Below are 27,922 nucleotides of genomic sequence, written 5' to 3' on the forward strand. Positions count from 1 at the left end.
CAAAAGTTGAGTGTACTTGCTATAATGTGGCTTTAACGGCTTGTCAACTAAATTCGGATTCGACCATTATCAGCTTTCCATCCCATCGTGATTTATTATGCCGTCACCTTAACGCGTAGTCCTTATGCGGCCACCTTTTTAAGAAGCTTCTCAGGATCGCATACGATCACATGCTTTGTGATCGCAATCTTCAAGCGCGTTGATGCCTAATTTCTTTGGATCGCAATTTTACTTGTGCCATCAAATTTTTCCTGCACAAAATAAGTAAATTAACTGTTTTTATGCGATGAGCGCATGCGTTCAATTTAGCGCTTTTGGACATGATATTGCTTATTTTTACTATCATATTCTCTCATTGTTTTACTTATTTGAGCTATAATAACTTGTATTTTTACCTGTTATCAGTAGTGTCATCCCCACTGCATTCATTTGTTTGTGATTGATTGTGTTACTGCAGCCGACGCATTTGTTGGGCGATAATCGATTGCATAGAGGTCTTCCGCTGCATTTGAGATCCAAAGCTTGAAGAGTGTCTTCAACTGGTATGGATACTCTTTCCCTTACATTTTAGTATTCAAACCATGCTGTTAATTACTGTATATTTGCATAACTGTATGTTCGAATGTATATGGTGTATTTCAGTCACGGTGAAATTGGAAAGATCCGAATGCACTCATGGATGCTCTTTATTAAGAGATCCTTCATGGTTATGGTTGTTCTTCTTCTTGATCACACTCTTCAAATTCGTCTTGCTCTCTTCTAGCTCTTTCCCTTCATAATCTTCTTCCCTCACGGTCAATAACCAAAATCAAATCACAAAGCAAATTTCGAAAGGAGCGGGTTATACACAAAAGAAAAGCTTAAAATGAACTAACTATTTTTTTTAATTATTATTTCTAGAAGGAATTCAAAATTCTAAAAGACCAATTGCATGGGTCCTCGGCAATGAAGTAGGTGTTGTTAATTCTATGTACCCAAAACAAATGAAATTTATTTAAACTCTAACTACAACTAGAACTAACACGTAGTAATAGTGGAACTAAGAGGTCGATCCTAAGAGAACCACAAATAATTGGCCTTGAAAATGACTATTTGAATTCTTAAATGCAAAAGATTAAATGGGGGGCTTGTTTATTTTAAGAACTAAAGGAAACTAACTAAGCAAAAGACGAGAGTTGATATAGGAAATTTATTGATGAGAGAAATAAGAAAGAGACTGTGAGATAAAATTCAATGGAAATGAAATCTTGAGAATTCTATATAACTAGGCAATTTTATCATTGACTTAATAAGAAATCATGCAATTAGATTATTCAATAGTTCATTAAGAATAAATTCCTAATGTCCTAATTAGCTAATTTTACAATTAACCTTAATCTAGGTCTTAATTGCTTCCTAAAGACATTTCACAATAATCCCTAAATTGCATTGAACTCATGAGTTTTCTTACTATTCCAATCTTGAAATCAAAAGACTGAAAATTCAAGATTGATTACATGAATGTTCTGAATTAATAGATTATTTAAAGAAGAGAGGAAAAGAAGTCCACATTTTCTATTAAAACTACTAATTCTTGCAACTACAATTACAATTTTGTTATAGAATTATGTAATTTTTGCATATTAAAATTGATTAATCTTGATTTGTCAATTCAATCTGAATCAATTTCATTCTAAATCTGAGCAAGAACATTCAAAAGAAAGTAATTACATGAAAGAAAATTCAAGAAAAGTCTCAAGAAAATGCCTAATTACATAGTACCCCAAGAAAAAAGATTTACCTACTCATGGAGATTGAAGTTCTTTAAGCATTCCATTGATAGCTGCATATTGATACAAGTCTGAGTACAAATCGACTTAATCTCACAGAAAATGACAAGAATTGCTCTTGAAAATCGAAATCTCTCTCTAAAAAAAGGGGGTTTTTCTTTTTATAAGTTTTTCTCTCAAGAAAATGATGGATTTTTCTAAAAAAATGATATTTCTCCCTGTCTTTTGAAGAATTGAACTCATTTATACCAACATGAAATCATCGTGAAGTGCGCGGATGGATCGCATCATAATCCGAAAAGAAGAACGAGCATGTCGAGTTTTTCTATTTAATACTCGCTCCTCGACACTCGGCGGTCAATACTCGATCCTCAATGCTCGGGATGCTCTTTACTCGATTGTCTTAACTCGATGGAAAATGAATCAAACGAAACTCGATGACTAGATGGAAGATGGTTGAATACTCGATAGTCTTTACTGGATGTTATTTGACAGTATTTCTCAATGGTTGATGATCCAACAACCTTACTTTATGCTCTCCTGGGTGTTTACTTGATTCTCTTCAATTTATTGATTTTCTTGGTCATTTTTATTTTTTGGGCACAATTTTCTTGTAATGACTCCAAAATGCTTTGGGGATCGTTTAGTCCTATAAAATTAGCAATTAAAGCAAGTAATCAATACAATTTTGGGAGAATTAACATAGAAAATATACATTCTTTAAAAACCTAATACATGGCTGAAGAAATTTTTTCGCCATTTATGTAATTCTTTTTGGGTTCAATATATTTGTAAAAAAGTTAACCCATTTTTCTATATATAAAATCAGTTATTAAACTAAATAGGAACACAAATATTAATATATATAGCTTATTTTTTAAGTGAAAAAAAAAAACTTGAACTATTAAATTATATTTTATCTGTATATATGATATATCCGTAAAATTAAAATCTCAATATCTACATCAATAAGTAACTTTGATAAAGGACTAAGAGATGATGAGTTCAATCCATGATGTCACTTACCTAGTATTTAATATTTTACAAGCTTTATTGATACCTAAATATCAAATGATAAGGTAGATTGTCCCATGAGATTAGTTGATGCGTAGGTAAACTGATCCGAACACTCACACGTATAAAACACAATCATTGTTTAATAGTTGCACTCGACAAATTAGCCATTGAAGCATAAAAACGAAGGCATACATTATATTATTTATATTCATACATGGATTAAGATCATTGTAATAATTTATTTTATCTCAAAATATATTGCATTAAAGTGAACTTTACAACCAATTTTTACACATTAGTGGCAATGTCAGCTTACGTGAATATTATGATGTAAATCAAACGATGTGTCGTGTAAAACTTTCAATTTTTTGATATCAACCATTGTATTAGCGACATACGAATGTGTTAGGGACTCAACTGACATATGAATGTGTTAGCGACTCAACTGACTATGGTTCGAATTCCCTTTTTCTTTTACACTAGAAAAACATTATGAGAGAATTTCAACGTGACATTTTGGTTGGGATGTTTATGTCAATCTATTGAACTAAAATAATGAAAGTTAATTTAATGTTTTTTTTTCCTTTGATGAAGCCAACAATTAACAAATAGGAGTAGTTTCATATGGGCTACAAATAAAGATATTCATGAGACAGGAGCGGGAACGGGAAGCCTCGTCCCTGTCCCTATTTCAATCCCCACCTCCTAAAAATTAAGAATTTTTCATTTATTTATTTTTTTCAAAACAACCATTCTCAACTAACTTAAATTTTCTAAATTAAATGGTCCACTTCCAATACATTTTTAATTTAAAGAACTCTATAACATTTATATTATAACCCAATCTTCAACTTAAATATTGCAACATTTATAGTTTTAAGAATAAGAAAGTCTTACATATTAAGACACTTATATCTTAGAAATGTATTAAAATATGAAAAGTTTGAGATGAAAATTAGAAAATGGCTAATTATTGAATATATGATTTTTGTAATGTATTAGATTTATATATAAACTCACATTATTATGTATATATATTATAAACATATATGCTATACTCATCCGTTGGGGAGGAAGAATAAATTTCCCATCCTCGTCTCCATTTAGTAAATGAGGAGAAAATTTTGTATGCTCCCTCTCTCATTCTCGGTCTATTTAGAGATTTTCTACCTTGTTCAAGGTGGATTCCAATGGACTAAATTGACATCTTAAGTTATAAAGCACACAAAATAAATAATAGAAACAACACTCCCAAACCAATTGAAAAAGCTAATCTAATTGTCTTGAAGATTATTATAATAATATAAGAAAAAATATTTAAAATTACCTTTTAAAAACATATAATTATATAAATAACTCACAAAAAGTAACCAATAACTAATCAACCCAATTCAACTAATATTAAAATTATATCATCAACCTTGCAGAAGTTTTGAATGACAAACTTTTTGATTATTAATACACATTGGTATGTTAATTAATTAATTGGTCGGATAATACATTTTAGATCAAAATATCACTACGTCCTTTAATTAAAAAAGCACAGGGTATTATTTTGTTTTTGTTTTTGTTTTTTAAATTTTATTAATCTAGTAAATTATTATTTAATTAATTCCTACCAAATTAGGGTTCTGACTTTACGAAATTAAAACTCAATAAAACTCGTATAATTACAAATCAGAAAAAAAGGAAAAAAAAAAACAATATACTTTTTTCCCCACGAACTACGAATCCTGAAAACACACAAAACCTCAGATAAAACTCCATCCTTTACAAACACCGTCCTCCTGTTTCCTCGCATAGTTCTCAGGAAAGTAAGAGCCGATTGAAAGACAACCAGATAGAAGCGTAGAAGATTTTCCCAAATGCTGGAATCATGAAGTTTATGGCTTCAAATGCACTTAATTTCATGCAATTTTCGCATCCAATCCTTCCTTCAACTACATCTCTCGGTCGAATTCAGCTAGTTCCATCATGTTCTTCATCGTGTAGCAACCATAGTTCAGCTACCAAAACTCGCTCCAGAGACCGAAATTTTACTTTCCACAAGTTTCGGCAGCACAGAGTTTTCACTCCAAAAGCTTCAAATTCGGACACAGACCTGGTGGTAGCCTCCCCAAATGTAGAGGAAGACGTCGAGTCTGCTCAGCTATTCGAGGTTGTGTTTTCTTCTCATTTCTACGTTTAAATTCTGATTGATGATTCATTAACGAGATACGAGGACCTTAAAGAGTAGTGTGATTTTGATATATGTATTTGGTGTCGGCTCGCCGAATAAGTGGAAGAGGCAGAAATGCTAGTCGAGGTTGATTGAGAGAGTACTTTTCTTCAGTTCCTGAAATTGAAACTTATGTTTAGAAAACGAACTTTTACTTGACGATTAAAACTTAAAAGTAACAATCACTTGTATTGGCGGTCTTCTAATTTTTGACAATGACTCTGTTTGTTGAGAAGACATCATTATGTTTAATGACAAACAACAGATTAGTCGTATGTTTGGCTCTCAGAGATTCAATGCGTGACTGCACATATATTTATCAACAGTCGAAGAACTTTATTTTCTAGGTGGTGACAGTCAATACTAATTTGATTCTCTAACCTTTTGTCATTATTAATCTCATATATGCAAGTCTTGAGTTTTTCAGAAATTAAAGGATGCTGAGAGACAACGGATAAATAAGTTGGAAGAACTTCAGAGGAAGGCGAATTTACAATTAGAAAGGCAGCTTGTAATGGCTTCTAGTTGGAGTAGGGCCTTACTGACCATGCGTGGAAAATTAAAGGGAACGGAGTGGGATCCTGAGAATTCGCACAAAATTAATTTTAGCGATTTTTGGACACTTCTTAATTCGAGCAATGTCCAGTTCATTGAGTACTCAAATTATGGTCAGACAATGTCAGGTAGTCACAGTATATCTTCTTTATATTTTAGAATGCCTGCACGTTTCTTCAAGTTTATCTACAAACAAGAAAAAGAAAAAAGAAAGACTACAATTAGCAAAATGGAAGGGGTACTGTGTAATTACAAATTTCTTGAGCCTTTAACGATATTTTGTTGTAAATTAGCTTTCTAAGACATTCTTGCTGTTCTATGTCTTCAGCAATTGATTGTTGGTTATGTATTCAAGAAGCTTTCTTTCAGCGACCTTGGTAGTAGGGTATAATAGTTGTTTTCTGAAAAGTTTCTGATGGTTGATTGTGATACTTGTGCAGTTATTTTACCATATTACAAGGATGAAACAAGTGGAAGTGCGAAGAATGAAATAATTTTCCGGCGTCATGTGATTGATCGTATGCCTATTGATTGTTGGAACGATGTTTGGAAGAAGTTACATCAACAAGTAGTAAACGTTGATGTAATTAATGTGGATGCAGTCCCTGCAGAAGTCTATTCATCTGTTGCAACTGCAGTGATTTGGTCTATGCGGCTAGCACTCTCTGTTGCATTGTATCTTTGGATTGATAACTTGACGAGACCAACATATGCAAAGTTGATACCTTGTGATTTGGGAGTGCCTAAAAAAATAACTAGACTACCACTCAAGCGCCGTGCACTAGGATCTTTAGGAAAGAGTCGGTAAGTAGATATCCTTGATCAATTTTTTTTTTGAACATTTCCCGTCTGATTAATGTAAATTTTGTTCCATTCCTGGAATTTGGAATCTAATACTTTACGGCTTTTTAACAGGGCAAAATTTATATCAGCAGAAGAAACTACTGGTGTTACTTTCAGTGATTTTGCTGGGCAGGAGTATATAAAGAGGGAGTTGCAAGAGATTGTACGAATTCTCAAAAATGATGAAGACTTCCAAGACAGGGGCATCTATTGCCCAAAAGGAGTACTGCTCCATGGGCCTCCTGGAACTGGTAAAACGCTGCTAGCTAAAGCTATTGCTGGTGAAGCTGGACTTCCATTCTTTGCTGCAAATGGAACGGATTTTGTAGAGGTGAGGTTTGTTGCTCATCCAATTTGAAAAGGCAAGGGGTTCACAAAAAGACTAAAATTAGGGGGAAAAAAAAACAAAAAAGATGATGAAGAAGAAGAAGAAAGAAGAAAGGAAGAGCAACTATAATTTGAAAGGGGAAGGGGTTCACAAAAGACTACAATTAGCAGCCAAAAAAAAAAAAAAAAAAAAAAAAAGTAAGAGCAACTATAATTACAAAAATTTGAGTGAAAAGTACGCATAGAAAAGGCCAGTCATCTTGTTTGCTAAATCCCACGCGGTTTGTTTATATAAACTCCTGGCATTTCCCAATCCTTTTGCTATTCTTTTTTCTTTGTTATGGTAAATCGTAACAAGAAGAAGATGTGGTTATTTGAATACACATTTTATTTAAAGATCAAATGATACTATGACAGTATAAATATTGCATATTGAGGTCAATTGAAAAATGGTTATTCTGCCCAAGTCTCACCATTCTATTTAGCGGTGTTCAGGCTTTTGGATGCAGCATCTGAGTTCGGTCTGGTTACTTTTTCTGAAATGACCTGAGTAGGTTGGTTAATTATAAAATACATGCTGTTGCAACACAAATAAAAATGTTAGATCATCTAGTGACACAAAAACTAAGCTGATGGCTTATGCTAAAAGAAAATTTATAGATGATCTAACAAGTGGAAATCATTAATTATTAATTGGGGAAGAAATGGCAAAATAGGGGTTTGAACACAAGACCTCCTGCTCTGATACCATGCCATGCCACCAATTGACTCGAAAGTATAAATTGATGGGTTATGGTAAATTTAATTATATCAACAGTTTAACAAAAATTATTGTTTAAATGTAATTAATGTACTTGATGAAAGGCAGTGGATTAAAAAACGTTAGCAATTTGTTATTTATTTCCCCAGATGTTTGTGGGAGTGGCAGCCTCCCGTGTGAAGGATCTTTTTGCTAGCGCCAGGTCATATGCACCTTCCATTATATTTATTGATGAGATAGACGCCATTGGTAGCAAACGTGGTGGACCTGATATTGGTGGAGTAAGGAAAACACACTCTTTTCTTCATTCTATTTTCTAAATAATATGTTTTACCTCAAACTTTCCCAGCCGCTTTGTTATTTGGTTTTTCAATTTTTCGGCCATATGCATCTGTGATGACTACATGGAATTGAACTTGAAATTCATTTTATATGTTATCTTCTTATTTCTCAGCTGCAAACAATTCTTGACTTTCCGTTTCTATCTCCCTCTCTCATTGGGTGGTGTAGATTTCCATAAACCGAGAAAGACACGAACTTATTTTGTAAGATTCATAATGGATGCAATCACATCACATATTGGCCTTTTATTCTGTAATCTATTCTCTTGTAGGTTTCAGATTGAGTACAAACTTTACTAGAAGCAGGAAGTGGATGACCTCCTTGATTCTTTGTTCATTGTTCATCATCGATTTAATATATTTGTCATTTTCAATACCAGTTCATGCAATCTGCTAAATATAAATTTTTATGTGGCCTAGAAATATTCATTATTAAAATTTTGTTGTAAATGTGAAGTCTCATAGAATTTCGGCTTTCTTAGGACAAGAAAGTGAGACATTCTGTAGTAAGTGTGAAACTAGAGATACTCATGATTAAAATAAAGCCTGGAAATCTGTGTGATTAGTCACAATAATCAATTTTGCCTTTCATATGTCTGTTCCTTTGCAATCTACATAACATTGGTGAGACCACAGTCAGATATTAGTTTCTCCTTCCTCCGAGTAGGTGAATTTCCAAAACAATTAAGTAGCTCTGAAACTTTCCTTTTTCTTTTACAAATATTTATTTTGTTTAAATATTTTAATTTTAGCATATCATAGGGAAGGGAAGGGAAATGATTGGTTAAGCCATTTGGTCTAACTAATGCACTTGAAACATTCATGATAATGCAGAAGGTTCTCAAATTCTAGTTCGTTGGATTATATTTTGATTATGTGACAAATTTAGTGAAATATGAGATCATTAATCTGAGTCTCTACTACCTAGTAAACTATTCAACCTGACGAAGTTCATATATATAGTTGATAAAGTTGTACTTTTGGGCATGGTGTTTTAGCAGATGAAGCTAAGGTTGAAAGTAATTTGTGATTTGTCTGTAAACAAATCAATAGGATATAGTGAAATCATGTTAGGAACCAAGGTAGTATGGGCTGTCTTTGTCCCACATTGATTAGAATGGGATGACCAATGTGGTAGTTAAGTGGCTTGGCTCTCCCACCCTAAATGCTGGCTTTTGGGGTATGGTTATCTAAGGTGCTCAAGTATCTAACAATGGTGTCAAAGTCGGTTGTTGACGTTCCGAAGTGGAACTGGCAAAGGGTTCTGATTGGGTGTGACCGAGTGAAATACGGCCGGAGCAGTTGTCCGGACGTCAACTTTCCGAGGATGGGGTATTGTCAAGAACCAAGGTAGTATGGGCTGTCTTTGTCCAACATTGGTTAGAATGAAATGACCAATGTGGTACTTAAGTGGCTTGGCTCTCCCACCCCAATAGTTGCCTTTTGGGGTGTGGCTCTCCAAGATGCTTAAGTACCTAACAAATCAACCTTAATGCTCAAACGATAGAAAAATGAGCAACTTGTTAGAAGTTTTGCAGTACTCTTTTTGATGAAATGTCAAGCTGTTATCTTTCTGTATTTGTGGCTGAGAGTTTGAAATGATTACTAATGAATCTGTACATGATTTTGTAACTTCAAATGGATCTATAGAAATGAAGATACTGTAAAGTGGCTTTGTTCTGGAACTCTGCTCTCCACTTAACATGCTTGAACTTGAATATTGATTGCATGCAATATAGATTTATTAGAATGAGCAATGCAGGGTGGAGCAGAAAGGGAACAAGGCCTACTTCAAATATTGACTGAGATGGATGGATTCAAGGTTTCTACTGCACAGGTATGTAGAGAATGTGAATGCGTTGGCATAGGATGGTACCCTAATTGGATATTACCAGCCGAAGATCCTCAGCTACATATGATATGTCCATATTTTAAAATATAGGTTGTTTCCTTTCTAATTTTCTATGATTTATTAATTTAAGTTTTGCTCAATATTCATTATTCAGTCCATATAAGGCCTAAGGAGAGCACTAGTAGTTATTTTGAGGATACGAGAGATTGGAAAATCTAGCTAGTTATAGCCTGCAGAGGTTAATTGAAGCGGAAGTCTTTACTTTTTACATTGTCAATGATGGAAGAAGTTGTGTTGTTATAGAGAGAATTCACCATCTGAGTTTCAATATTTTCCCATTTCGATGTAGTTTTCCTTCTTTTTCTTTCTCCTTAGTCCCTAGCATAGTTTGTATTTCTATGACATTAGTTTCTTTTTTTCATTTCCTGAATGTTCGGTACTTAGTTGAAATTTTTTCATTAACTCTTTGTATCGTGGAAAATATCAACTCTCTTCGGTCAGATCCAAATCACACGAGTTCCCTCATTAAAAAAAGATCATCCAATCAATATTTTTAGGACTGTTTTCTCATTTGTTTTCTCCCTTAAACTTGAAGAGTTAATTTCTGCTTATAGGTTAAATCTGAAATTTTCAGGTGCTAGTTATTGGTGCAACAAATAGACTTGATATTCTTGATCCTGCTTTGTTGAGAAAGGGGCGTTTTGATAAAATTATTAGGGTTGGTTTGCCATCTAAAGATGGAAGATTGGCCATATTGAAGGTATTTTAGATAGTTGGTTTGCTACTAAAGAGTCAGAAAACTATTTAAAATGTTGTGATATCTTATTCGGATTTGTATGTTATTTGTAATGCAGGTGCATGCGAGAAATAAATTTTTTCAGTCTGAGGAGAATAAGGAGGCTCTACTCCAAGAAATTGCTGAGCTAACTGAAGATTTCACTGGGGCAGAATTGCAAAATATATTGTACTAATACACAAATCTTTAAGCTATGCCTATATTCAGCAAAAAAATTTGTGTGATTTTACACTTCAAAGGAGAGTTGAGCTTATTTATATATTTTCAAATGTGGACAGAAACGAAGCTGGAATTTTGACTGCTAGAAAGGATTTGGACTATATTGGACGTGAAGAGTTGCTTGAAGCATTAAAAAGGGTTAGTGCGTGTTTGCCTGTCCCCATTCCCTCCATTCTTTAGGAGCTTAGATATAGCACTTTTCCCCTGGAAAAGGATAATGATATTCGCATTACACTATGTTTTGTTGGGTAGAGGTATTATCAACAATTGTCTACTTGCTCAATGGTTTGCAGCAAAGGGGTACCTTTGAAACTGGTCAGGAAGATAGTACTGAAATTCCGGAAGAGTTGAAACTAAGATTGGCATATAGGGAAGCAGCCGTTGCTATTCTTGCTTGCTATTTTCCAGATACCCACCGTCCATTCATTGAGGTAGTGTTGTCATCCTGTTTCAAAGTTTTATAACACTTCCTAGGTAAAGAAGAAGCATGTTAACTATTTTCAGTCTTATCCTTGCAGACAAATATAAAGTCAATCCGTAGCCAGCCAAATATGCGTTATGCTGAAACTCCAGGGAGAGTGTTCTCAAGAAAACTAGATTATGTTAATTCCATTGTGCGTGCATGTGCTCGTAAGTTATATGTGATGCTTATGCTTTACTTGTATAATTTTCTGTGGGCAATTTTTCATTGGGAGTTTCTGTGTGTGGTGAAATTGAACTTTGGGTAAATTGCATCAACCACCACAAGTAGTTGCAATAATTGCACCCTAACTTTCAAGTGTAAAAATTAAACCCCTAAAGTTTCAGTGTAAAAGTCGCATCCTTAAACTTTCAATGGTCAAACTAAACCCTCAATATATCAAATAGGAGTGTTAAAAAAAAACCGATGACTTGAAAAACCTGATCAACCCAACCCAATCCGTATGGTTCGGTTGGATTATCAACTCATTTGGGTTGGGTTCAAATAAATGAAAATTTGGTTTGGTTCATGGGTCCACCCAAAATAACCCAAACCAACCAAGCTTATTATTAATTTTTAAAAATATGTTTCTTTTACTTATAATATGATTATATATACATCTATTTTTATTTTATTTTATTTTGTTTCATTTTTTAAAATTTATTCTCCAACAACTTCTAAAATTAATTTTTTAGCACTTTGAAAAGAAAATTTCATAATTTAAATGAAATTGAATTACTAAATTTTTTATATATTAACATTTTGCTTATTTTTAGAACACAGATTTAAATAAATACCTCGAACAAACTGAACCAACCCAACCCAACCCTTGGATTGGGTTTATTATTTAATAAGGGTTATTTGGATTGAAGAAACTTACCATCCGAACAATTGGGTTGGGCCTAAATAGTGCTTTCCAACTCAATCTATAAAAAATGTAAAAATCCAGCTGCTTTGGTTGGGTGTGACATGGGGTTGTTTCCTTCACTTTATTTAGGTCTCCCTTTTGCACATAACCCCAAAAACTGTTTGTTTTGGGATCTGATTATGAGTAAGATTCGTAGGAGACTTTAATTAGGTGTTGATAATTCATTTCAAAATGTGAAATTTAAATCAATTATACTTTCAGGGTAATCTCTTGGACGTTGGCATTCACTCTTCAAAATTATGTTAGATTTACTTGTTTATTCACTGGTTTTATGTAAATTTTTAATACTTGCTCTCTGGATTTCTCACAGCACGGGTAATTGAGGAGGAAATGTTTGGGGTTGATAACTTGTGTTGGATCTCTTCAAAGGCTACGTTAGAAGCTTCAAAGTTGGCAGAATTTTTGATTCTGCAGACAGGGATGACAGCTTTTGGTAAAGCATACTACAGGAATCCTGGCGATCTTGTTCCAAATGTTTGTCTGCATAATTGAAGCTTAATACTCTTCAAGTCTTTATGACAGTTATTTTCTGAACAATAAAATATTTCAATAACTCAGTTAATTTGGATACTTTCTACAGCTTGCATCCAAACTTGAAGCACTTCGTGAGGAATACTTGCGTTATGCTGTGGAAAAATGTTTTTCTGTTTTGAGAGAATACCATTCCGCTGTAGAGACAATCACAGGTCATATTGTTTTCTGTAATTCTTTATTCTAGTTTATGCAACAATGGTCGACTGTTGAATGATCTTCATAGTAGTTTAGCTTAAATATCGAGATGCAACTAGAAATTGACGAAGTTGATTTCTTTTAAGTAAGGAATTGGTATCATCTAAGCTCTATCACGTATTGAACATGCAGCATTTGTATTATGCAGATATTTTACTTGAGGAGGGAGAGATTCAAGCTGAGGAAATTTGGGACATATTTGAAAAGCGTCCTCGATTTCCACAGGTGGTTTTTCTTGACTTCAGAAAATGTATTTCCATTATTGGGAAATTATCATAGCTTGCTTACTTTCACATGGTATCTGTTTGATTTTTCTCTTTTGTTTTTCTTAATTGCATATATTAAAAATGGGCAGTCCTTCCTCATTATGTGTTAAATGACTCATCACCCAAAAGCTTAAGTTGATGAGTTGTGGTGAATTTAATATTATATTATTACTCGTACACTACCCCTTACTTGTTTCACCTTGTCAGCCTTCTGTGCGTCCAATTGATGAACATGGAGCTCTGCTGTATGCTGGACGGTGGGGAATTTATGGAGTTACACTGCCTGGAAGGGTTACATTTGCACCTGGAAATGCTGGTTTTGCCACTTTTGGTGCGCCTAGACCTATGGAGGTACACGAAAATCTATAATGCTCAGATTTACTCCATCCATTTTGTTGAAGTACTGATATTCGGATCTGCCCTCTGTGAATTGAACCCTTGTGCAGACACAAGTTGTTAATGACGAAACTTGGAAACTAATTGATGATATCTGGGAAAAGAGGGTTCAGGAAATCAAAGCTGAAGCTTCAGCAGAGGTTGAAGAAGACAAAGAGAAGCCACAGCTTCTGATGGCCAGTCATTTCCTTTGAATGTAATAACAAATTCCTTCATCTGACCCATTTTAGCATTTTCTTTTTCTTTTTAATTGAAAACAAATATTGCAATGAATCATTCAAAATGAGAAGTATATAAAACAGTAGAAATATGTAGAGGGACTAGGTAGCCTCAAAAGACAAACTGAAACTACGAGTCTGTCCTAGTAGAGTTGTTAAGAAGTCATGGCAAATGCTTACATTACATTTTTTGACCAATAAAAAGTATGAAAAGAAAGCTGAACTCTATCCATTAACAACTTCTCATTCATCATTTCTTTCTCAAAAAATATGCTTGTTTGTCTGAGCTTTCTGAACTAATTAAGGGTAGTAATGTTAACATTAATCCTTCACTTGCAACATTATGATAAATATCTTACAAAATAGTGGGTGTAAATCTCCTGGAATTACCCGGCAAACATAAAACTGAAAGTGTAACTTAGTTCATCATCGAAACATTAACTTAGCCCGTGTGAACCTTATCCTGTTATTGTCTTCATGCCTTTTCTCTGTAACACTTAATATCTGTTGCAACTCTAAAATTTCAAAATGGAGGAAATAGCTGTCAATTATTCATTGGAAGGAAAAAAGAGGGAGAAACAAAGAAATTCTTATTTCTAATATGAACTTTGCATTGACCCCATCCAATATCCCTGAAGAAATTGATCTGCCTTTTACATCCCTCTCTCTCATTCCTCTCCGTGTTTGTTGTTGAGAACAAAAAAGAATTGCACAACAAACTATCTTTTATTGATAATGCTGCTAAGCTTAAATAGTAGCTAAACTACATCCACGAAAATAAAGGAGAAAAAATAGCAACCCACTCTTACTACAATTCAGCAAAGTGGAAACAGAAAGCTAAAAATAGAAAACTGTTATAACAAAAAACCTTTCATTCCTCCCTTAAACAAATGCTCAGAAGCAATTAGTTTTCCTCTGAAAATTCACATACTCCCAGCAACCTTCGAAGCTTCTGAAAACTAATAACTTTAAGGGTTTGGTCATAATGTCTGCCACTTTGATCTTGGCTTCCACAATGACCAATTCAGCTACACCATCTTTGTAAGATTCTTAGAAAATGAAACCTCACATCAATATGCTTGCTTCGACCGTGCATAATTGGATTTTTGACAGCTTGATGGTTGAACTATTGTCACACAATAGGTAATGCAACTTTCATCTGGATGGCCCAACTCCTTCAAAATTTCCTCACCCAACCTCCTTGACAAGCACAAATTGCAGACAGCTACAAACTCAGCTTCTGTAGTTGATAAGGTCATAATAGGTTGTTTTTTTGAACACCACGAAACAGCACCTGAACTCATTAAATATTACATACCGATGTACTTTTTCGATCTAATCCAAATCTCAGCATAGTCATCTACTGTATATGCCAACAATCCAACATTTCCTCCTTTTATGTAATAATTCCAATAGTTCACAGTCCCTTTTAAGTACCGAAGTATTCTTTTAGCTGCTTGAAGATGATCTTCCATTGGTTTTAGCCATGTACCTACTTATAAGGCAAGTAGCAAACATCATATCGGGTCTAGTGGCAGTAAGTATATTAAACTTCCCACCAATTGTTTGTAATATGTATCATCAACAGGGACCCCATTTCCAGCTTTACTCAAATTTGGAACCAGGAACAATTGGGTCTGTTCACAGAGTTACTTTCAGCATGCCAAACCTTTTCAAAAACCTATGCATATTTCTTGATATATAAAACATCAGAAACTGTTGTAACACTCTCAATCCAAGAAGAATCGCATTTTTTCCCAAATTCGGTCAATATCAAATTCACCACATGGATTTTTAAAATCAATCATCATAGTTTCATCATCACCAGTAAAAAATTAAATCAATCAACATACACACTTACAATGATAATTTTTCCTTCCAAACTTCTCTTGGTGAATAATGTTTGTTCGCTATCGCACTTTTGAAATCCTTCATTGATGAAATGTGTTTCAATTCGACTAACCAGAGCACGTGGAGCTTGTTTTAATCCATATAAAGCTTTGTGCAATTTGTAAACTAAGTGCTCATTACCCTTCTCTTTGATACCCTTTTGGTTGCTCTACATAAACATCTTCAATTAACTCACCATGGAGAAAAGCTGACTTAACAATCAAGCTGAAAAATATCTCAATCCTTTTGTGCAGCTAGAGCAATAACCATTCTTAACTGTATCCATCCTTGCCATTGGTGCAAAAAACTTCTGTGTAGTCTACTTCCATATCGTTGAGAGTAGCCTTTAGCAACCATCGAGCCTTGTACTTATCAATTTTCCCGTGCTCATTGTTATTTGGTTTTGTAGACCCACTTTACCCTCAATCTTTTTAGCTCCAATTGGTAGTCAACAAGTGTCCACGTTTTGTTCTTCTCAATGGATCTGATTCATTGTCCATGGCAACCTCCAATTTCCATCTTGTATAGCATCTCAAATAACAATGGATCATTGTTGAATCCCTAGTGCCATATGAGCTTCATCCTCTAAAAGACCTTCTCCCCACTAATATAATCATCCATCCATGTAGGAGACGTCCTCTCACAAGATTCTTAATTCCTCACATTTTGCCACCATCACAAAAATGTGATCCTCCTCCCTAACTCCATCTTCTCTATCACTATCAAGTTCATTTCACTCACATTTTCTTCCTCATCTGCATCATCACCATACACCACAAATCTAAGTGTACTGCTAATAAATTTGTTTTGCATCCCAATCCATTGTTTTTCTTCCTAAAAAATTACATCTCTATTCACAAAAACCTTCCACCGACCGGATCATATAGTATGTAACTTTTGATCCTCACTAACTCCCATAACACACAGAAATGCTTTTATTGTCTAATTTGTTCTTTTTTACATCTAGAACATGTGCATGTGCTACACATACCATAAAACCCGAATAATGATCTACTGGGGTTTTTATCCCACTCAAAGCCTCCTCTGTGTGATATCTTTGACCCACCAAGGTAGACAATCTATTTAAGAACATAGATGGTCCAATTTACTACTTCCGGCCAAAAGGTTTTGGGTATATTTTTTTCCGATAGCATTGAACGAACCATGTTCATTATCGTTCTGTTTTTCCTTTCCATACAGCAAACATTCTGTTGCGGAGTATAGATGGTCGTTAATTGCCTTTTGATCCCATTTTGTTTGCAAAATCATTGAACTCAACTGAATTAAATCTCCTCCTCTATCGGTGCGTAAACACTTAAATAGGCAACTCAGCTTCTTCTCAACCAAGGACTTAAAGTATTTGAAAGAGTTAAAAGATTCTGAACTTTTCTACAAAAAATATACCCATGCTTTCTCTGCTATAATCATCAATAAACAACAGAATGTACCTTTGTTGCTATTAGATGTAGGGGTGATTGGGCCACAAATATCTGCATGAATAAGTTCTAGCTTTTTGTGTTGCTCTCCAAGTGCTCCTCTTTGGAAAGGGATCTCGATGTTGTTCCTTTGATACAATCGGTGCATGTAGCATTTAATGCACTAAATTGGAGGAAGCCCTATACCATGTTTTGCACCTGTTAGAGTTCTCAAACCTTTGTAACTCAAATGTCCATATCGTCGATGCCAAAGTGAGATAAACTTCACTTCAGCTTTGTTTGAATGGTACTAGATCAACTTGTGTTTGGAAAGATATTGGGTTTAGCAAAATAAACTATCCTGTTGTTGCCATTTTTGTTTTTGAATAATTAAGCCTTTCTTTGGATGAAATTATTCATTCCCCTCCCTTGATCAAAATAATCAAACCTTTTTCTTGCAATTGTCCTATGCTCAAAGAGATGTTTATTCAGTCTGGAATGTAGTATACTCAGTAACAACATGATTAACTCCTTCAGAAACAACTTCACATTTCCTTTGGCCCATCACATCCATTTTAGTGTTGTTTCCCAACTTCATTGAATGTCGGAAATTCTCATTGAGCTCACTAAACATGGATCGATCACACACACATATGATTAGAACACCCGGAATCAAAAAAACCATGTATCTTCTCTTTTGACTCCATGCAATTCCTCATAGGACATTAGAACCATTTCTTCTTCTTCATCGATCTGCATAGTTTGCTTCTTATTTTTAGGACACTCATATTGGGTAATGCCCAAGTTTTTGGCATCGGTAACACTGCACATTTGCTTTGTTGAAATTTGCTCGACCCTTCCTCTTCTCCTTCTTGTAGCTGCCTCGACCTCGACCTCTTCCTTCATCATTCGTCACCTTCAAGGCTTGCTCCTCTCCGCTTTGGTGCGCTGAAACTTTGTTCATGTACTATCAAAGAACTTTGCAACTCATCAATAGTGAGAGTATCAATATCCTTTGACTCTTCAATAGAACAAACGATATAGTTAACTTTTCTGTTAAAGAGCGTAGAATTTTTTCGACCACTTTCCACATCTTGCATATCTTCTCCATAAATCCGCATTTTATTTGCACCGTCATGACTCTGGAGAGGTATTCTGTCCACTCCTTCACCAGACTTCATCTCAAGAATTTCAAAGTCTCTACGAAGAGCTTGTAGATGAGACCTCTTGACCCTTGCATTGCCTTAAAACTTTTTCTCATTGCATTCCATATTTCTTTAGAGTGTTCTTCTTGAGAATGGTTTCTAAAATTGTACGATCATGGCTTGAAAGAGATAATTCTTTACTTTCAAGTCTTTTAGCTTCATCTCATCATTTTTCTTTCGCTGGCTGCTTTCTGTTGCAAACAATTCGCTAGCTGGTTCAACAATACTAGGTTCGACCAACTCCCAGTATTCCTTGGATCGAAGGAAGTTTTCCATCAACATGCTCCAATGATCATAATCACACATCGAAACGTGGAATTGCCGCCTGTACAAAACTTCCTTCATTCTTCTTATTTCCTTCCGTAGTCATTTTGCTGCAAAGTTTCAAAGACTGCTGCTTTGAAAAATCAAAACCACCTTGGCTCTGATACCAGAATGTTGAGAACAAAAAAGAATTGCACAACAATCTTTTATTGATAATGCTGCTAAGCTTAAATAGTAGCTAAATTACGTCCACGAAAATAAAGGAGAAAAAATAGCAACCCGCTCTTACTACAATTCAGCAAAGTGGAAACAGAAAGCTAAAAATAGAAAACTGTTATAACAAAAAACCTTTCATTTGTGTCATAGGATCTGTACAAGGGTTTGAAACTTTATTAACGTGTCATCTTTTCATTGAGGGTTCAACTTGGACACTCTTGATAACTCTTCCCTTATATTTTTCATTTGATGCTTTCGTCTTTCATGTGGGGAAGAAATTTTGATGGCTTCTGTTTACAGTCTTGCAGATCATAGTGGGATCCTAAATGTTTGCAGTAAATGCCAGCCAGATTCCTGAAAGTCTAGAAATTTGCATCCTTGATGACTATGTATTTTGGTGACTTTGTGGGTGCTTTTATTTTACGCAGATGATGATGGCTTGGAAAAATTGCACATTTCAGATTTATATTGCTGGAGACTTTGTGGATTCTTATATGCCAGTAAAGATGATGCAATAATTTTGTTTTAGGCTGTGAGAAGTTGCTGAAGTTACGTGGTTTATGCAGACTATAACTGAATTACTGGAATTGTCTTTCAGCCTGAGTTAGCATCACTGAGAAGAGGCAGTTGTTTGTAGTAGCCCCTGTAAATTGTACCATTAGTTCATCGGGTCGTTTAAATTTTTGTCGATCACAAAGTTCTGTACACACCACATCATAACATTTACCAATGAGAAATATTATCTTCCCTTGATCAACTTGGAAGAAGGGGATTGTGATAACTGGAGAAGTGGGCAAATAAATATTGAAAAAAGAATTCATTAATGCATTGTTTATTTGTTGGTTATCGTTATTCAACTATCATGAGCAATGTGGTATTTTTCTAGATTCTGAAGTATAATAGAGAGGATTCAATGTCCTCGTGTAACTTTCTCTCAGGAGGGAACTTGGGGAGAAGATTGGCAATCTTTTTGGCAGATTCTAAATATGATTTATGCTTGTATACTATGGCTGCTAACTTTGCTTCTGCATTGGTAAACTGGTTTTTGAATGCAAAGATGTGACCGTCACTGTAATTCTCCTTCCCGAGTAGGTCGGCGAGCTCATTTTTCTTCAGTGTCCAGCTACCAATTCTCAAATTGAAGGCATACAAAGGAAGGAATCTTTGTCCATAATCAGCTATGAATTCCAAAGCTTTTAAAATGAATTCGAACTCCTCATTTGGCATGTAGTAGGGAAAGCTTACTCTTGTCCATCCAGGTTTTATTCCAGCATAGCCCTATTAGATTATTAAAGATTTAGTTCAAAGATGGGAACAAATCTCACTAAATTGAAGGACCAAACTGATTATACCTTAGCAATGGCAGATCTGTAGGCATGCGAACATGTTTCATCAATGTCGAGCAGCTTGTGACCATAGGGACCGGCACAACTGCATCCTCCACGAGACTGAATGCCGAACAGATCGCTCAGTAGTGCTGCTACGAAAGGACCATGAAGAGGTTTGGCTCTCATACACCCCGTCTCTTCCCACAGGTAAAGCTTTTCAACCTTTTCTCTGCTCTTAGGTTTACATAATTTGTCAGTTGTACAGTTGGGCGATGAATTAGTCGAAGAGTAAATGATAAATGATAATATGGCTTGTCGCTTAGAAGACGTGCTCCCCAAAATGCAGATACTTCTATTTGGGAGAAGTCTCTTCAAAGCCCTTTCTATGTATTGGTGCTCTTGCTTCTCTATCTCTTGGTAGCTGATATATTCTTTTACCCAAAAAGCCAAAGCTGCTCTTATTATTCCTATTATCTGTGGTGTTCCACCATTTTCCCTCTCTTCTATTTCTTCATTATACAGTGTGTCCTGCAGAAAATTTTCCATGAGCAAAGGTATAGGCGTCAAAATAAAACCTTTCAGTTTCATTCTATCGGTTACCATTCGAACAAAACTTGAAATTCTGTAAGCTTTTCATTTACCTTTTCACTGAAGCCATTGACATAGCTCACGGTGCCACCCCCACAAGTTGATGGAGGAGATGATTTTAACTTATACAGACTTTTGTTCATTAGAAGGATTCCAGGTGATCCAGGCCCTCCAAGAAACTTGTGTGTACTTAGAAAAATTGCATCATAGCCGTCAATTTCCCCTGACTGCATATCAATTTGCACATAAGGACCACTGCACCAGACAAACAGATTCAATAGTCATCCTTAGTGAATGCTTTAATTCAAGTAAATAGGTAAAAATTTCAGGTACCTTGCAGCAAAATCAAAGCAAACATGGCCTCCATATTGATGAATCAGTGTAGCAATAGCTTTTGTATCTGAATAAATTCCTGTGACATTACTACAAGCTGAGAAAGAACCCAAAATTGGTCTATTTCCAGTTTTCTTATATGCCTCAAGTTGGGATTTGAGCATCCCAATGTCTAAAAGTCCATTCTCATCCATTCCAATTTCTACCACCTCGGCTAAGCTCTGCCGCCATGAGAGTAGGTTGGAGTGATGCTCATAAGGCCCAACAAAAACAACCCACCTTTCTTCTTCCTTTAGGGTTTCTATAACTCTCTCTCTCAGAATGGATGGCACTGCAATGCCCATCACTTCTTGTAGTCTTTTAATGGCGGAAGTTGTGCCTTGTCCACAGAATATAAGTGCTTCTTCTCCACCTCCCAAACACCTCTTGATGTACGTAGTTGCATCGTTCACCATCTTTGTCGTATGGTGTCCTACATAGCTGTCGCATGTGTGAGTGTTGCCTGCAAATATGGTAACTTTAGGGTTCTTTTTCCGTTATTAGGATGGGATCAAACTATCGACTTTTGAGGTGGTCATTGATCGAACTATCGATTTTTGAGATGGTAGTTTTAAGGTTTGTTTGGATTGACTTGAGAAAAAAATATTTTTCAAAAAATTCATTTTTATTTAAACACTTAAAAAAATATTTTGAAATGATTGTCAAACACTCAAATTTCTTTTAAAGTAACTTATTTCTTAAAATTAAACATTTGAAAATACATTCAAAACACACTTTTATTCATTGATATAAGATTGGCCGTTGTCAGTTGTTTTGTTGGTGCTTTACTCTATGGTAGAATATTTTATTATACGTCACACATATTATACTAATACTTGTTATTATAATTTGTACATGTCAATGTTCTTTTATATATCCATATATATTTTAAAAAAACATATTCTATTATATATATACATGTTTAAATACTATTTTGATTCCTATACTTTAGATTTTGATTCAAAACTTTAAAAATGTTTATTTTGGTCCTTTATCTTGGTCTTTATACTTTTTAAAAATGATAATTTTGGTCCCTTTCATTTTCATTTTTAAGAGATAAAAATGGTTATTTTTTGAAAGTTCAAGGACTAGGATGAATCAAAGTTGAAAGTATAAGAACTAAAATGAATGCTTTGAAAGTATATGGATTAAAATGAACCAAAGTTCAAAGTATAGAGACCAAAATGATTTTTTTAAAAGTAGAGGGACTAAAATTCACCAAAGCTAAAAGTACGAGGACTAAAATTAGTATTTAAACTTATATATAGCATTTAAAAAATGTTCTTTCATCTCTATAAAAGTTCCTTTTTATATATTGATAGATTATATATGTAGCATATGTTAGTCATATAAAACATCTCTAAATTTTGGAGCACATTTTAATTAGTTACGTTTAGATTTTGAAAATTTTCATTTTTACTTTGAAATTTGTTTGGCTTAATTTAACATGTATTCTATCCATCACGATAGAAAGTCTACATAGTAGCCAACCCTTCTAAGTTCTAAATTTCTAATATAATAAAAATGGTAGATAGAGAGATAGAGAGATAGAGAGAAATTAACCATAAAATGGAAGAACGTTTCTGAGGATGAAATCTTCAATATAACGAAGAGAACGACCAGAAGCTGTATGATCAGCATAACACATTCGTCTTTTTCCAAATGGAGAATCAAACTCTGCTTCTCCACCTATAATCTGAGAACGCAGCCAAGCCAGCCTCTCCTCCGCCCTGCCGGAAAACGGAACGCCGTCCATCTCCACCGTCTGAAACGACCTCGACCGCCCGCAAACTCCATAGCTTCCAGTGCTTGTGCTTTCTGCCTCTTCTCCGTCGGCCTCTGCATACACTCTGACACTACTGTAAGATTCTCCGACGAAGTTTTCGGGTTTTCTCCACATGGGGTTCTCCACCTTCAACTCCATAGTTTTAGCTTTAGAGAAGAAAAGATAATGAAGTTATAAATACGTGAAGTTGTGGACGGTGAACAAGGTTTTCAAAAGGTGGGAATATGTTTGTATTTCCGGTGGGTTTATACATTGTTGGCTGTTTGGTTGGACAGCAAAACAGATATTTGGAAATAACGAGTCACACAATAAGGAAAATAATATATCGGCTAATTGTTTTAAATAAAACCCAAAAATATTATCAAATTTAGCAAAATGTAGTGTTCTTAATTATTATTATTTTTCAGAAATAATGTAGTCTCAAATTATTATTATTATTATTATTATTATTATTATTATTATTATTATATAACGATCTAACTCTTATTAGGTTACCATTTTAGTTCCGATGGTTTCTTTTCAATTTTTCTGTTATGATTTTTATCATGATTAGAAAACACTAGAATTTCTCCTCAAATTATAGAAAGAAAAAAATACTTTTTGAAAATCATTTTTTAGGTCTTTCGGTAATGATTTCGTTTTTTATTTTTTTTTGGTTAAATTTTAAATTAAACCTATTTACTTTTAATATCTTAATATCCTAAATTGATTTGCATTTTACTAAGTACAAAGTTATATTCTTAGCGAGATTTCAAAAATAAAAACTAGTTTTTAATTTTTTTTTTAGTTTTTGAAATTTGACTTAGTTTTTGAAAACTTGTTAAAAAGTAGATAAGAAAAAAAAACATTTAGAGGTGGAAGGAGTGTTTAATGCTTAATCTTTAAACACAAAAAACAAAAACCAATGATGACAAAAAATGGTCTTAGTTTTTAAACCTTCACTTGATTTTTTGAAAATTTCGTAGGAAGTGAATAAAACATAGAAACTTATAATGTGAGTAATGTTTATAAGTTTAATTTTTAAAAAAACAAAAACTAAAAGCCATGTCATCAATAAATATTTACAAGCTTAATTTTCGAAAAACAAAAACTAAAAACCAAATGATAATCAAACATGACTTTGTTTTATGTTTTTTTTATTATTTATAATTATGTTTATTTTCTCACACTTTTTGTTCCATAAGTTCTTCACTTTTCTGAAAAACATGGATTTTATACTAAATTCAAAAGAAGTTTTTCTGATAATTTTTTTTCTTCCTCTGATTAATTTTCAAAATTTGACTTTGATTTTTAAAAGGGCTCCAAAAGAAAAGCGATGCTATATTTGTATTTGATATTGCATGAGAATGTATATTTATGGCCTATGTGTTTGTTTTGTGTAATTAAGACTTGAAAGGTATATGATTTCAAGCAAAAAAAAATATTTTGAGATTCATATATAATTATAAAATGTAACATTCAATAAACTAATAAAAATTTATTAGACTAAGTGAACATAACTCAGTTGTAATTCGAAAATGTACTATTCCCTAAAAGTCGAAATTCAAATCTCTCACCATCCTAATAAAAAATTTATTGAGTATTAAATGTTAACTAGTCATTCTAAAGGATTTATAGATAATATATCAAATAACCAAATATAATTACAAAAAAATTAACACTTCTACCAAATTATATAATTGAATAGGTTTGTTTATTTATTTTGAGTATTTATGATTCGATAAGTCTAACCTATTCTATTTTGTTTACCATGAATGGAAGTTGGAGAATTGAACTATGTCAATAGTACAAAATATGGCAATTAAGGTATGTTTATTTTGACAACCTTTCTAATTTTAGTTAATTACTTAATAGTTTTGATGAATACATTTTGGAGTAATTTTGACAAATAATTAATTGAAAAAGTATAATAAATTAATATTCGGTACTTATGGATTTATTACATTACTTTCTAAAAAACCAAAAGAAGTTACATTGAAAAATTAATTATATTAATATCACCGCATCGTAATGAATATTTAAGATTTTTTTTCCATACAAGAAAAGAAAATTCAAGACAAATGATTAATTTATATTTTAAATTAATTTTGAAAAATAAAATAAAAAGAAATAAAAAAAGCATGAAAAGAAAATTAAATAAATATATATTTTTTAAGATAAATTCATTTACAAATAAATAAAATGTTTCTTGAGTAGTATTATTATTAATTTCAAAGTTACCTAATTTTATTGTGAAGGTGAACTCGTGAAGGGCAAATCAACCGGCGACGGTTGAGGAAAAGGTAAAGAGGCAGAACGTTGGAAATGCAAAATGGGTCCAACTTTACAATTGGAAATTATTTAATACAATGAAATAAATAAATAAATAAATAATAATACAAAAGTGAGAAATTTGGAAAATTGGATCCATTATCATCATCATCTCTATCTTCTTATTTTTTTAAAGTTTAATTTATTTAATATATATATATATATATATATANATATATATATATATATATATATATATATATAATATAAAATAATAAAAGAAATGTAAGAAACAATTGTCGAATCAGCTTTGAACATTGAAAATTGAAGTTTTGAATTTTGACCAATATCTTTTCAAGCCTTCACTTTTGTGAGTTGAAATACTGTGGTTCCTTGACTAATTGGTTAATGGAATTATCCATTTTTTAACTTTAAAATTTTAGTTACCAAGTTTTGGTTTCAAATCTTAATAATATTTAATAGCTCTATACATTTCCAACTTTTATGTCCCTAAAGTTTCTAAAAACGACTCATAATTTCTAAATTTTCAATTTCGTATTTTTTTTTACGATATATAGGAGAAAAGAATTGAATATTTAATCTTGAAATCGATAGTATAAATTTATGTTAGTCGAGCTATATTTGTATTGACTTCAATTTTGTATTTAATAACTTAAGTCTCATTTTGTAACCATTTCATTTATTTTTGTTTTTAGTTTTTTAAAATGAAGTTTATACCCTCTTATATTCTTGCAATGATCTGCATCTTTTTTAAGTATAAAAGTTGAAATTCTAAGTCAAATTTCAAAAATAAAAATAAGTTTTTACAAGCTGTTTTTTAGCCTCCATTTGGTAACCATTTCATTTTTAGTTTTTTATTTTTGAAAATTAAACCTATTTCTTTCCAATTTCTTATAATGATTTTCATAGATTAAGTATGATTGTTAAATTCTTAGCCAAATTCCAAAAACAAAAACAAGTTTTTAAAAGCTACGGTCTTTGTTTAGTAACCATTCCATTATTGAAAATTAAGTCTATAGATACTACTACTTCTACCTATAAATTTCATCATTTGTCATTTACCAATGGTTTGAAAAACTAAGTCAAAACTTGAAAACTAAAAAAAGTAACTCTTAAAAATTTATTTTTGTTTTTGAAATTTGGCTAAAAGTTCAACTATCATACTTAGGAAAAATACAAATTATTGTAAGAAATGGGGACGAAATAGGCTTTATTTGCAAAAACAAAAAATAAAAATTAAATGGTTACCAAGTGGACCCTACCTTTTTTAGTTTTCAAATTTTGAATTAGTTTTTCAAACCACCGATAAAAAGCAGATAACAAATGAAAAATTTGGATGTAGAAATAATATTTATAGGCTTAATTTTAAGAAACAAAAAATAAAAAATCAAATGGTTACCAAATGGGGCATTAGTTTTTTTTTTTCCTTTTAAATTTATGGGACCTTAGTTTTTTTAAATTTAACTTGCATTTTACAAATATTGGTAAAAAGTAGATAACAAATATGAAATTTAGATATGGAGTGAGTGTTTTTAGACTTATTTTTTTTTAAAAAAATACAAAAACTAAATAATTGTTGAACAAAATTTTAAATTTTAAATTTTTAATTTGGTATCTTATACGTCTTTTAAGTTTAGAAAGTATTTCATATTTTTCTATGGTGATGTATCCCATTTAACTTGACGTCTGTTTTTATTTTGTTTTTGCTTTTCAAATTTTTGCAACTTTTTTTTATAAATAAACCTCCGAGACTGTTTTAATTCATTTAAATTTTATTCTTAAGGAAATGGACAAGAATAATTATGATCAATTTCTTAATTTGATTGTGTCAACTCCTTCTTATTTGCTTGCTTAATATTTTTATATAATGGAAATTGATTTTGGAAACTTCCAAACTATGGTTGTGACGTTAACGTGTTTGCTTGATCTCTTGAAATTCTAAATCAAATGGAATCTATTTTTAAAATTGGAGAAAATAAAACGTTTCTTATTTTTCCCTCTCTCTCTCTTTATCATTATATTGGTTGAATAAGAAAAATCAAACCTTTGACAAATTCATTGTCATTCAATAGAATGGTTCCAATTAAAATGGTACATATTATTCATGAAACTCATTAAAAGTATACAATTTTTGGTTTAAAGTCAAAGGTGCAAAGGCCATTAGAATCCTCTCTTATTTTTTTCTCTTCTTTTTCTTTTGTTATAAGAAATATCGACAAGTTGAAGAAGAAAAATGGGAAGGCAATTCCCTTCCATCCTTGTTTTGATGTAAACTTTTTAATTACTATTTGGTTTTCAAAAATCAAACTTATTAATATTATTTCTATCTATTGATTTCTTTATTTTGTTGTTATCTGCTTTGAGGTGTTTCAAAAAACTAAAAAAAAAATAGTTTTTAAAATTTGAAACTTGGCTAAATACAAATGTTTAGTTAAGAAAAAAAAATGAAAATCATGGTAAAGAAGTTGTATGAAAACACGTATAATTTTCAAAAACAAAAAAACCAAATTAATATTTCAAAGTTTTCTATCTAAATTCATCCTCCAAAATTTTTGAAATTTGAAAGAGTGTGTATATATCAAGTTTGAGTGTCCTTTCTTTTGCTATTTTATACTCTTATCTCCATTTATTTACTAGCTTTAATTTTCTTACCTTGTTTTTGTGTTTTTAAAGAACACTTATAAAGATGAATTAGAATAAAAAGAAAAAAAGGGAAAATGAAAAGAAAACTTGAGTGCAGAAAGATTGTATATATACCTGGAAAAGAGCTTTTGTTTGCTTTGAAATGGGATTTGATCTTACTCTTAGATGGCTTTATCCCCATTTTTGTTTAAATATATTTTTGAGAACAATAATATTGTAACTCTCTCTTGATCTCTACTTCTCTTTTTTC

The 27,922-nt window shown here is 32.7% G+C and overlaps 2 protein-coding genes across 4 annotated transcripts; one reads left to right on the forward strand and one right to left on the reverse strand.

Moving 5' to 3' along the window:
* The first annotated feature begins 4,501 nt into the window (after positions 1-4,501).
* On the forward strand, positions 4,502-19,500 carry LOC120073226 (probable inactive ATP-dependent zinc metalloprotease FTSHI 4, chloroplastic). 3 transcript variants are annotated; one of them, XM_039025941.1, is made up of 17 exons: positions 4,502-4,944; positions 5,432-5,687; positions 6,000-6,363; positions 6,475-6,733; positions 7,639-7,770; positions 9,593-9,667; positions 10,317-10,442; positions 10,537-10,646; positions 10,757-10,835; positions 10,991-11,128; positions 11,216-11,327; positions 12,396-12,559; positions 12,666-12,771; positions 12,963-13,039; positions 13,288-13,431; positions 13,527-13,672; positions 18,985-19,500. In XM_039025941.1, exons 1-16 carry the CDS (start codon positions 4,663-4,665, stop codon positions 13,668-13,670), a joined length of 2,568 nt encoding a protein of 855 aa, XP_038881869.1. In that variant the 5' UTR covers positions 4,502-4,662; the 3' UTR covers positions 13,671-13,672; positions 18,985-19,500. The 3 variants fall into 3 exon arrangements, with proteins under 3 accessions (XP_038881869.1, XP_038881871.1, XP_038881872.1); XM_039025943.1 differs by having other exon boundaries at positions 18,993-19,500; XM_039025944.1 differs by having other exon boundaries at positions 19,113-19,500.
* LOC120073227 (probable cysteine desulfurase) lies at positions 19,485-27,922 on the reverse strand. Its single transcript, XM_039025945.1, has 6 exons — positions 27,787-27,922; positions 22,536-22,904; positions 20,934-21,435; positions 20,654-20,855; positions 20,037-20,540; positions 19,485-19,962 (listed from the first exon to the last, which is right to left on the reverse strand). Exons 1-6 carry the CDS (start codon positions 27,851-27,853, stop codon positions 19,567-19,569), a joined length of 2,040 nt encoding a protein of 679 aa, XP_038881873.1. The 5' UTR covers positions 27,854-27,922; the 3' UTR covers positions 19,485-19,566.

This window comes from Benincasa hispida, chromosome 3 (genome assembly GCF_009727055.1).
Source record: "Benincasa hispida cultivar B227 chromosome 3, ASM972705v1, whole genome shotgun sequence".
NCBI lineage: Eukaryota > Viridiplantae > Streptophyta > Magnoliopsida > Cucurbitales > Cucurbitaceae > Benincasa > Benincasa hispida.